Below are 12,241 nucleotides of genomic sequence, written 5' to 3'. Positions count from 1 at the left end.
GGAAGTTTGTTTCCCATTTCCGCTCAGCATTTCTATAACTTCTTCTATGATTATATTGGAATCACAAATATAAGTTGAAGAATTTGCAGATGGGACTAGTCTAGGGTCAAACCCTAGACCAGTTCTTTTTTATTTTATTTATATTTTACATTTGAGCCACCTCCTTAAACTTTTTATTAGTATGCTTCACCTAACAAACTAAAAAAGGTATCTTACCTCAGTGAATGTTTAATTATCATCAAAGATTGGATGTTTAACTTCATTAAACTTTGAATGTGGCAAAAATGTCAATAGGCTAAGGAAGCCAGTCCCTTCAATTGCAAAAAAAACATATAGTTAAGCTTTTCCCAGCTTCCCTTCAGCTGGTCCAAAATAGATTAATCTGGCTGCTAAAAAAAAAAAAAAAGAAAGCCTGGTTGTTGCATTTCGGTCCATTAACTTTCAAATCAGGACCAGGAGTTTAACCCCTATTCCTATTTCCTTTTAATGACTAAATGACTGACAATTAACAAAAATTTTTTTTACCTCTAATTCAGGTCAAGAAGTCTTCATTAAAGGGTTTCCAACAGCTTCCAACAAGTGTGCAATCAGTTTAGCAGAAAAAAAAAATGTCAGTTTCAAATGTTGAAAAACATAATTTGCTCATTTGTTATGTAGATCAACTACTCAGCACAGCTAAGAGGGGAAAAATGGATGTACAAACTTCACAAAAATCTTGCTGTGTTCTTTTTATGTGTGATTGTGAGTATGTTGGGGTTGCTGTGGCTCAGGATGTAGAGCAGATCACCTACTAGTTGGAAAGATGGTGGTTTGACCCCTGTCTGCTCCAGTCTGCATGCCAAACATCCTTGGACAAGATAGAAATCACTTACATATGAAAAGCATTTTTAAAAAAGTGCTTATATGAAAGGATGAATGAGGCAAGTTGTATAAAAAAGTGCATTAAGCTCTATGAGTAGAAACGTGCTAAAGAACCAGTCAATTTGTGTTTGTGTGTTTCAAGGTAACTGTATTTATACCCATAGGCAAGGTAAATTTGCTTTACAGAAAAATGATAGCATTTGGCATCCCTTCAAAAACACACATACCTAAAAGAAAAATATAAACCTCACTGTAGAACATATATAGTAATTTAAACGTTTTGAATCAAAAACAAAAGCAGTTCTTATTTAATTCAGTGACAGCAACAGGGACAAAGCTGTTTTTATAACGCTTTGTCCTGCAGCTTGGAAAAAGAAACCTCCGTCCTGTGGAAAGAAGCTGAAATTCACCCCTTAGAGGATGGGGACCATATTTAAGGATTGTTAAAGCCATCCTCTGTACCTGTTTGGAGTACAGGGAGGCTAAAAAACACTGTGGCTCACAAGACATGGGTGGTTTGTCATGAAAGAAGCTACAACAACGGCTCTGCTGGGTCTCAGTTACACTTTTTTTTAATTTTTTATCTTTAAAATGTAAAAAAAAAAGTTTCAGTGTTTGCTACAGGCAGTACTGTTCACTGACTTTGTAACAGCAAAAGTTGGCAGTTGCTGCTGTTTTGACTGTTGATGGTGATTACTCTCTAAGGATGGATGTGGTAGGCACACAGTTGGTGATTACATTTGCCCTCCCCCCTTTCCAGTATGTGGCAGTGACATTAGCAGAACAGGAAGCCTCTCCAGACAGCACATAGAGCATGACAGGGCTCATTGATCTCTCACAGCTATGATGATTGTATCTCTCTTCTTTCTCCTCATCCTCAAAGGTAAGTTTCACTATTTCTGTACAATGCATGCAGCTTATCATTTAATTCAATTAAGAAACACTGTTTTTGCTTTGACCAGTAAAATCTTTTTCAGTGTAAGACAATGGCTTATGTTAGCATCTAGTAGCTACCAGCTGACAACCGTTAATTAAATGCTTCAATTTACTAAATCTGTTGTGTTGTGAGCTTCATTCTTTAACACAATTTTAATTGGTTATTAGGAGGATCGGGACAACATAATGATGAGGTGGTAACATTTAGATACTCAGCTTTACCAAGAAAGTTTTATTCTTTTCTTTTTTTCTCCATAGAAACATTTATTTAGTTTGAATAGAAGCTCTCCTGCTTAATCTGCTTGATATGAAACTCATATATAAAACCTACTGTCCAAATAATCTTCCTACTTTTCTCAAACAATTATAAAACACAAAAAACATTGTGGAAAAAATTAAAACTAATTAAAAACAACCTGGCCATGGTTGAAGAACCCAGAAACTGAGAAGGAGATCACAAAACATGTTATTTCAGTCTTTATTATCACAAAAAGAAAACAGGAGAATCTGTGACTGGAGATGAGCTGGGACGGTGCAGGCTGGACAGAACACTTGGGTTGGTACAGAGGAACATTTAGAGTTAATCTTTGCAGTAATTGGAAACCAGAAGTGAGACTCAGGGAAGCCAAGCAAGGATTTATCGATGTTGCCAGGTCTCATATTGTTTGAAACCTAGCCAAAAGTATGTATTTTGTTACATTCTTGCATGTTTTCCCCCATTTGTACCTTCTTGTTTTTTTGTGAGCCCTTTTGTGTATATCCTTTGCACATTTAGGCATGTCGGGCCTATCCAGCATTTTTTACTTACCACCAGTTAGCTGACAGCTGAACTGTTCTCTTTACTTGAGTCTCCAGTACATCCAGCTGCACATCCGATGGTGCAATGTAAAACTAAACTTCAGTCTTTGTCTGACGGTTTTGGGTGCCAAGTGAGCTTTAGCAACAGCCTTATGGTCAAACAGTGATTAGTACAGAAGCTTTATAATAGAAATAGGAGATAATAGGAGAGAGGAAATGCTGAGTGGAATAGAGTCTAGCTCTTCTACGGCTGAGTTGTTTCAGAACCAAGCTATGAGCAGAGGTCAGATTAACTAACTTTTAAATAAATAAATAAATAAATGAATAAACAAAAGTCAGCTCACCACTGCTGAATATAAATAGATCCACATAACACCAAATTTCTACCATTCATCGTGTAACTGGTATGCCCACTGGAGGGCAGGCTCATGTTGCTATTCCAGTCTGGATCCAGCTCAGGCATGCAAAAAACACTGCGGGAACAATAAGAGGGTAAATCTTGAGGTGATTTTTTTTTTAAACATTTAATAGCCCATACCTCTTGTGAAGATTATCTGTGGAAATTTAAAATAAATAGTGTTAAAAGATGACATAATATATACTGCAACACAGTAGTTGTTGAAAAAAAAAACAGGGGTACTATTTTCTTTCAGGTGGAAATACCTCCACTTTAGAGCTACAAGATGATGCTCAACTGATGCCCAATGAGACCATGACCAGAGGTAAGTAAAACTAACTTTGAGATCACAGAAGTTATAGATGTGTGCATTTATATTTTTCTCTTGTAGGCTGATCACCCGCAGGAGGCACCATATAGGTCAGGTGCAATAAGTGTTCAGTGGCAGTGCAGGGCACTTGTTTGTTGTTAGTTCCTGGAACATGAAACATCAGCACTCTTGTGAGAAAGGAGCCTGACCTAACGAAAAGGTTGAGAGACGGTGACTAGATATAGTCAGGCTCACCTCAGTACACAACTTCGGCTCTGGGAGCAATCTGGAGCTGTCTAGTTTATGTTTCCAATGTGGAGTTGCCCTTGGTGAGAGGTATGTTTGTTTGCTGCCAGTATGTTGGGGTTTTCCCCAGGGGTTATGGAATAACCAAAGTTAGTCAGAGGACTAACCAAGAAGACTAACTTACTCTATGGACTAACCATAGTTGGTCCATAGACTAGTCCAATGTTTCCCAACCACTGTGCCGCGGTACAGAGGTGTGCCAAGAGAAATGATCAGGTTTGCTGTGGAAGATTATCTGGTTTCGCCTGATTGGTACTCTAAGCGACCGGCATGAGTAACGGGCAGAACAATTATATTATCTTCCTCTAGAGGGCAGTATAACGTCTTGCTCCAATTAAATGGGTTGCCAACTTACAGTAAAACGGAAAAAGACAAGGTAGAAATTACATAATAGTCATCCTGTGAGTGAGATGACAGCGCGTAATATCAATAGATAAATATTTGAAAAGAAAAAGTAGTCAGTCTGACCTGGGTCCTGGAGATAATTCCGACCCAGATGAAGGTCCTAGCATGGGTAGTGGTTTGAAGAAAGCAAAAAAGATATACTGGGGACAAGCCAAGACAATTCCACTATACCTGGTGCACGTGGAAAAATTATCAATATGCTTTTTGTAACATTTTTGTTTGGTGGGGTGCCGTGTGATTTTTCTAATGTGAAATATGTGCCATGGCTCCAAAAGTGTAGGAAACACTGGACTAGTCCATATTTACCTTATGGACTAACTAAACCATAGTTAGTCCATCTATGAATATGAGGTTACCCTATTAGGACTAACCTATCAGATCAACTTAGTCTATGGACTAAACATGTTTGAGCATAAGGGTGTTCCTAAGTTCACAGGTTGCTGATTGATTTAGTAATAATGTCATCAGTCCAGCAACCACATTTCTTGGACTTGGTTAGAGAGACAAGCTGAGCTGTCAAACAGTCACCACCTGGTGTTCAGTTGGATCAGGTGGGGAAGGATGCAGGAGACTCCAAACTTATTATGAGGGTCACAAGACTCCAAGACTCACAACACTTTGATCCCAATCCAACAGAGACATCGTCTGTGATTGTCCAATGTTCACAATTCCATTGCTGAAGCAGCTGTAAGAAGCTGCAGCTGTAAGATGGTACTAATAGCAGGCGGACGGGGGGCAGCTCTGACAGTAGCTGTGGGGGGAATATGGTGAGGCCATGAAACAAGACTTTTGTTCAGCGCAATTTAACGCAATTTAATTATTATGCCAGGGTTTTGTTGTGTATAGTATGGAGTTCCTGATATTAATTTTAACATTAATAAGAAATAGATTATTAATGAACCCTTTCTGAATGTCTGTATAGATCTTTATATTTCAAATAATGGAATTAGAGAACTGATGAGACACATCCTGCAACCCAAGCCTTTTAGTGGCCACAAGAATCAGGATATCGGCTTTCATTTGTGAGTCAGTGCTTTTAATAGATTGATAAAAGGTTTCTGAAGCAGTCAATATCTACCCACAGAGATTACTGTGTTTGTCATGTTTAATACGACGTATGTTCAGCAGATCTGAAGAGAACATATATCAATTTTAAAGCCTGGATAATCACCAGGACACTGCAGTTCTTATTGAAAAGCATAATTGAGTGTGTTCAAGTTTCCTTTTTTTTTTATGCATTCCTCTCATTGCCTCACTAATACAAAATCTAATCTCATTTCAGATAAAAAAGTAGAAATTGATGAACTTTGCATTTTCCTGGCTGTTGCAAACCACCTGAACTTGACTAAAGACAATAATAAGTACACCATGAGCCGGCCAGTTAGACACCACACTCACCCTTTGACAGTAGTGCTTGAAATGAAAATCTATGCCATCTTAGATATGGTAAGTTGTACTTCTTTAGAGTTTTTTTTAATGATTTTTTTTTTCTTTAATTAACGTATTAATTTGACAAATGACATTTATTAAAAATAAATGTCGTGTGTGTATTTTCCATGCAGCCATTTAACAGTTAAATGGGCAGCCGGAAAGCTTTGCATACATGTTGTATTGTATTTGGGACCACTGCGGTACAATTAAAAGAAAAGTATTTTCATGAGCAATAACTTATATTTGTATGTATATTGTATTTTATTAAGCTTGACTTGTGACTTCTTTGCTGACAGAGGGAAATTGACCAGACTTTAATTTCTTACATTTGGGTTTCTTTGGTCAGTATTCTCTTCTTTTAAAATACACAATATTTTACTGAAATGTGGAAATTCAAATTATTTATTTGAAAACGTGTCTATTTGCCCTCTTTCTGTATTTCTCCTCTTATATATCTGGTACATCTTCATGGGTAGAAATGGAAAAATGAGTACATTTGGTGGGACCCATATCAGTTCTGTGGACTGAAATACATAACTGTCCCTACCGGATATTTGTGGATACCAGACATAACAATTGAAGAGATGTAAGTGTAATATATTTGCACATGCACTCACACTGACAGATCCACATGCAGTAATGAGAGAACATTCATTTATTTTTAAAAATGTCAACAAAGCTAAAACATTATTGATTCACTTGTATAAAACATAAAATAATACACTACTGCTCCAAACTCAAAAAAGCCTATCCATTTATTCATTAAGGTGCATACTGAATCTAGAATATGGACAATACCAGATTGTATAAAAACTATTATTTGAAATATTTATTTGGTCCAAACTAATAGCTTGTGTCTTATGTAGATATGCTTAAGCCTGTTCTTTGGCCTACTTGCATGCTGTACGTGCAAACTGACAAAAATAACAACTTTTCAAAATGGTATATGTTACCCTGACACCTCTTTCGGCAATTCATTTAGCCTATAGTTTAAAGTGATTAACTCACAACTCCTTATCCAGATCTAAGTACCAGTCAGTGACACCCTGGCAACCAGAAAAAAAATTGTGTATTGTTCTATTGATCTAGTTTGTGTTTGTTGGGTTTTTTTATTACATCTTTAGATTTGCCTCCTGGAGCTTTACATTGTAAACTGCATCTCACACCACAATGTTACTTGTTTTTCATGGTCTGTAAAATGGTAAACTACAAGTGATCTCACTTGTCCCATATTTGCTTTCTTACAGGACAGAGAAGGACAAAGCTACTCCGAGTCCCTATCTCAGCATTAGCTCAGCTGGCTGGGTTGAATTCAGAAATGACCAGGTTGTGCTAAGCACCTGCAAAATGCATGTTTACAAATTTCCCTTCGATATTCAGAGCTGCAACCTTTCGTTCAAGTCTATCCTGCACACTGGTGAGTCCATAACATTTTTTGTTTAGGTGAACTCACACCATCAGATATCATATAGGTACAATATACATTATATACAACATATTTCTTCATGTTTGAGTTGGTCACAGTTATTTTTATATTCATTTCAGATGAAGATATACAGTTACACTACCAGGAAAACAACACTTTGATCACACGGTTGTCTCGGGAAGTGATGCACACACAGTACGAGTGGCTGTTCATCAACATGATAGTCACCAACAAAACCAACCGCTTGAACTTCAACCAAACTTCTGTTGTTTATACTGTAAGTATTTTTTCAAGCAGAGACACATCAATGGAAACTGTCCCGTTTGCCTATGTTACAGGCCTTCAACTGGGTCTGTTTTACACAGAAGAATTAGCTCAAATACATCTCATAGTTCCAACTAAAAACCAGTGCATTTGGTATGTAGGCTCTTCTTCATCTGTTTAAGAATTTTACACCATCCTTTTCTGTTTATTTACACATTCTTCTATATTTTCTTGATAGATTTGTCTTGTAGCAAAAACCACAGGTTCACATCTTAACCCTACTTGCTGACCTTATTTTTGTATGCCTCAATATACAATTATAATCACCTTATATCTATCACGATTTGTGAGGGCAGATCATGTGGAGAGAATGAGGTGTGGACCAAAGCGCAGACAAGCAGAGATGGAGGTGGATTTTTTTTTTTAAAGCAAGTCTTTATTGTCGGCTGCACAAAACACTGCAAAACAAAAGGCCACGGGGAGCTGAGATAAACTAAGAAAAACCTAAACTGGAAAAGCTAAATATGAAACTTCAAACACAAAACCTGAAATATAGAACTAGAAAAACCTGAAACGTGGAAACACGGAGGGAAGAATAGCAGACAAAATGCAGAGGAAATGCAGAGGGAGATACACAGAGGAGGAGGAACAAAAGACAACATAGACCATGTATACACACAGAGGGTAAAGAGGAAATACACGAACATAGAAACAAGGATGACTAGAAGTAACGCAGAGGACACAAGGAAGGCACAGAAACAAAAGCTAAAGACTAGAAATCAGCGAAACACTAAAGGATGTTCCCAGGACAGCTGAGAGATCTCTTCAGCATGTCATGAGGCTCCGCCTGGACCCCTCCAAGTAGGCTCTACCCAACAAACCTCACCTAGGAGGCATCAATCAAACACCCTGTTCGGATTCCCAAATCACCCCAACTTGCTCCATTGAGGAGCAAGTTGTTAGTCAGTCTGTTAGTCTGTCTGTAAGGCTGAGCCTAGTAACCCTTCATATGAAGCTCATTTCCCCACACGTACCCAAAATCTTCTTATATCAGTCACCAGAGCTAGTTAACGTAAACGAAGATAAGAACAAGGACCAACAAGTAAATCAACAGCTTCCCCACAAGAAACTTTAAGATGTGGTTGAATGTAGTTTTCAAGTCCACAAAATATAGACTATCCAGTACAAATGGAGGTGTTTCTTTGTCATGAATAACTGATTAATTATCCCTAGGTAAATATGGAAAAACTGCTTTTTTGATGTAATTGAATAATTCGGTTCAGATTGAAAAAAAAAAAAAAAAAAAACCTGCTTCTCAGTAGTTATTTTAAACATTTAGACACTATAGTATATCGTTTAATATGCACAATTTTGTTAAATTTCCCCTTCTGGTAATCTTAACATTCACTACTCTTAGTCTGGTCATGGTAAAACCTTAATCCACAAAGAGCTAGTTTATACAGGGTAAACATGTTACAGTCAAAAATATAAGAGGATAACCAATATATCTGATTAACCAATTGAACATAATTTCACAGATTACCATGAAGAGGAGGTCTATCCTGTACATTGTGAATTTCATTCTGCCAGTCCTCTTCTTCTTGTGTCTGGACTTGGCATCATTCCTCATCTCAGATACTGGGGGTGAGAAGCTCAGCTTCAAAGTCACCGTCCTGCTGGCTGTTACAGTGATGCAGCTTATCCTCAATGACATTCTGCCCTGTTCTTCAAACAAGGTTCCACTTATAGGTAAAGAAATGTATTTAACTGCACATAGTTACAGCAGTTGTATATTCATGCCACAGTTAATTATAAGGATTTACATATCAGAAGATCATCTGGTCCTGACCAGTTAGTAAAATTAAGTTAATAGAACCCCAGATGAACAGCAACACATGACATATTTCACTGTCATTATTTATCTGCTCAACTAGGAAACTAAGCCAGTAGCTTGTAGTCCCCCCTTTAGCAGCCAGAACTTAAAGTAATCGTTTTCTCTCTGACTTTATCAGTCTCTCACATCATTTTGGTGGAATTCTGGCTGATTTACTTACATCATTGCTTTAGTTCATTAATTTATGCATAGTTCTCCTAAGGTCTTGCCACAGCATTTCAATCAGGTTGAGGTTTTTGACTGGAACATTGTAGCACTGATTCTTTTTCACCCATTCTGTTGTAGAAATGCTTGGGATCATTGTCCTGTTATCATTCAGTTTCAGACAAGATCAAACTGTCAAACAGATAATCTCATATTTGACTCTATAATACTTTGGTATACAGAGGAATTCATGGTGGACTCAAGGACTACAAGGTGCCTTGGTCTTGTGGCTGCAAAACAAGCCTGAATCATCATTCCTCAACTGTGTTTGACAGTTGACACTAACATGCTCTGTTTGTTCATTTTCCAAATGTAGTGCTGTGCATTATGTTTAGTATCTCCACTATGATTATACTGGCCCAAGGACGGTGTTCCAGAAGTCTTGCGGTTTCTTTAGATGCAACAGGCTTTCGCTTGGCAACCATTCTAAGCTTGTTTGGTCTTTTTCTGACTGTACTCCCATGAACTCATGCTAACTGAGGCCTGTGACTGAGTCTGAGATGTAATTCTTGGGTGTTTTGGCAGTTTCTCTGAGCGCTACATTGTCTGACCTCGAGATGAATTGGGACATCCACTCCTGGCAACACTGGCAATTATCTTAAATGTTTCCAATTGTAACTAACATTTCTTACTTTAGAAAGTTGGACTTTAAAAAGTTTTTTCCCAGACTGATGGGCAGCAGCAATTGCTTCTTGTCTGTATTTACCCTCAATCAGTCGTGGCAGATGACTGCCCCTCCCTGGTTTCCTCCTGTTACAAAATACATTTTTCCTTCCCACTGTCACCAAGTGCTTGCTCATACGGGGTTATCTGATTGTTCGGGTGTCCTCTGTAATATTGTAGGGTATTTACCTTACTTTGCAACGTAGTGCAACATGTCATGCATTATTGTTCATCTGAACCATTTACCTAATTTTAGCACCTGGTAAGAACCACATTACATTTTATTACCCTCTGTATGTAAAACCTTAGAAGAAACCATGTACTTTCTTTTTACAATGACTGTATATCCACATTAATGACACAGCCTGCTCTCCTCAGCTGTCTACTGCATTGGGATATTTGCTCTGATGCTGCTCAGCCTCCTGGAGACAATTTTGGTGATGCATCTGATTGAGAAAGACTCTGCAGCTCAAGATAACGAGACTAGTAGAGACCAAAGCACAGATGTGAACTGTGGTGACAAATCCAATCCACACAGAAACCTTGAAATTTCAGGTATATTTTGGATGTATAGTTATGGTTTATATACTCAAAGACACATTAATAATGGTTCATTGTACAACTAATTATTTATATAAATTTAAATTGTGTTGCCTTTATCTTTATGCCTAATATGTTTTTTCCAGATAGTCACTGTGCATCTGTCTGTGATGCACCTGCTGAAGAAATGCAATCGGTGATCAAAGAGGTGAGGATTATATTACACTTTTAAAGGATTTTTAAATTATTATTTTTTTAAGTGTAAAAAAATCTTAACAGACATTGTGTTTGCATGGAAGAGATTATTCTTAACATTTTTGTATATCTGGAATGATCTCTTTTGTTCCAAATGGAGTGGGGAAAAAAACATCTGCAAATATGCACTGCTAATGTTAATTATCTTTCTCCAAAACCGCTTTCAGGGGAGCAGAAGTAAACTGACGGACGTGTCCTTTGCTGTGGAAAAAGTTTCAGATGAACCAGGGGCAACTGAGAAACCAATGAATCGACTCAGCAGTAACAGGAAGGAAGAAATGAAGTCAGGCTATTGGACCAGAGTGGTTAAAATCATTAACAGGGCTTTCTTGATTTTTTATGTCTCAGCAGTCACTCTGTTTTTAGGGGTTATGTTTATAATGTGGAACAGTTCTGAAGATGATGATGGGTAGAAGAAAAACCCTCTCAATAAATAAATTGCTAGTTTAAAAACAAAGTTAAACATTTTGAAATCATTATGCACCGTCTGTTTTCACACCTGTAGTTTCCATGTATTCAAACCAAAGAAGACAGAACAGTCATTGATGCAATGTAGGCTGGTGAGAGTTCATACTGGCATGTTACAAAGTAATCCAAAGATGTAAACGTGGAGTCTGATCCACACTGATAATGTAGTTATGTTTAGTTATCTATTATGCATCATCAAATTTAAAATGACCCACTGTAGAAAATACTGACTATTAAAGCATTATTACAAAACAAGTCTGTTTAAGCTTCTAAAGTTCAAACTGGTTGCAAGTTTGTTATATTTATTAATTGCTTTTTACAGTTAAAGTTAAAATGTACCAACTAGATTAATATGATATATTATTTTAAAATATATATTTTTTTTAAACTGTAAGTTGTTGTTTTTTTTTAACATGTTGTACCGAAAGCTGATATGTACACATTGGGTCGAACCCAGTCTGACCTCAATGATTATTTTGGTCATTGGAATTTTGACTGGTACTCCTCTATATTGTACTTTCATTTTCTTTGAATTCATTTAAAATGTGTATTTATTTTGATGAGAATTTTAGTAAAGTGACATCTGTTGCTGTATGTGTATGTGTATGCATATTTTTATGTGATAATGGCTTTTCTTGCTGGGTTAAGGTTAATTATATGATTGGAAAAATGATTTAGCCAAATATTGAAAATGAGAATTTAGCCATATACAGTACTTCTTGTGGATGAGATTGCCTTGGCTTCAAAGTTACACTGTGAGAAAACCTGGAGTCATTTTTGCCCAGGACATCCTTTAAAGTTTTGCTTTCTAACTAACTGTTTTCTTTCATCTCTGCCATATCAATGAAATTAGAAACATTCAATCTCAGAATGATACTAGTTCAACCTAGTTCATCCATGAATCACTTCTAGACCACACTGTCATAATTCTGTATTATTTGAATATTCTAGAAACTCCCTGAAAAGCCTTGGATTTTCAATCAGTTTCTTTTTCTTGCTGTAGCAAGTGTACTAACATGGACTAGAAAAGAGAGATCATATTTCCCTCTATTTCTGTTTACTCGGTTAGGTTAAGGTTAAATC

General features: G+C 37.0%; 1 protein-coding gene across 1 annotated transcript; it reads left to right on the top strand.

Moving 5' to 3' along the window:
* The first annotated feature begins 1,524 nt into the window (after window positions 1-1,524).
* Window positions 1,525-11,413, top strand: LOC113028423 (5-hydroxytryptamine receptor 3A-like). The gene is made up of 11 exons (XM_026178675.1): window positions 1,525-1,744; window positions 3,249-3,317; window positions 5,296-5,459; window positions 5,741-5,785; window positions 5,921-6,030; window positions 6,692-6,861; window positions 6,990-7,147; window positions 8,673-8,883; window positions 10,274-10,450; window positions 10,582-10,643; window positions 10,858-11,413. Exons 1-11 carry the CDS (start codon window positions 1,705-1,707, stop codon window positions 11,101-11,103), a joined length of 1,452 nt encoding a protein of 483 aa, XP_026034460.1. The 5' UTR covers window positions 1,525-1,704; the 3' UTR covers window positions 11,104-11,413.
* Window positions 11,414-12,241: the final 828 nt, after the last annotated feature.

Source organism: Astatotilapia calliptera, chromosome 8, assembly GCF_900246225.1.
Source record: "Astatotilapia calliptera chromosome 8, fAstCal1.2, whole genome shotgun sequence".
Taxonomy (NCBI): Eukaryota; Metazoa; Chordata; class Actinopteri; order Cichliformes; family Cichlidae; genus Astatotilapia; species Astatotilapia calliptera.
This window is presented reverse-complemented; position numbering and strand designations above follow the sequence as displayed.

Coding starts and splice junctions, on each gene's coding strand:
- LOC113028423 (XM_026178675.1), top strand. CDS start 1,705: ATGATGATTGTATCTCTCTTCTTTCTCCTCATCCTCAAAG. Junction 6,031..6,691: donor GACATAACAATTGAAGAGAT/GTAAGTGTAATA, acceptor GCTTTCTTACAG/GACAGAGAAGGACAAAGCTA. Junction 10,451..10,581: donor CAGAAACCTTGAAATTTCAG/GTATATTTTGGA, acceptor TGTTTTTTCCAG/ATAGTCACTGTGCATCTGTC.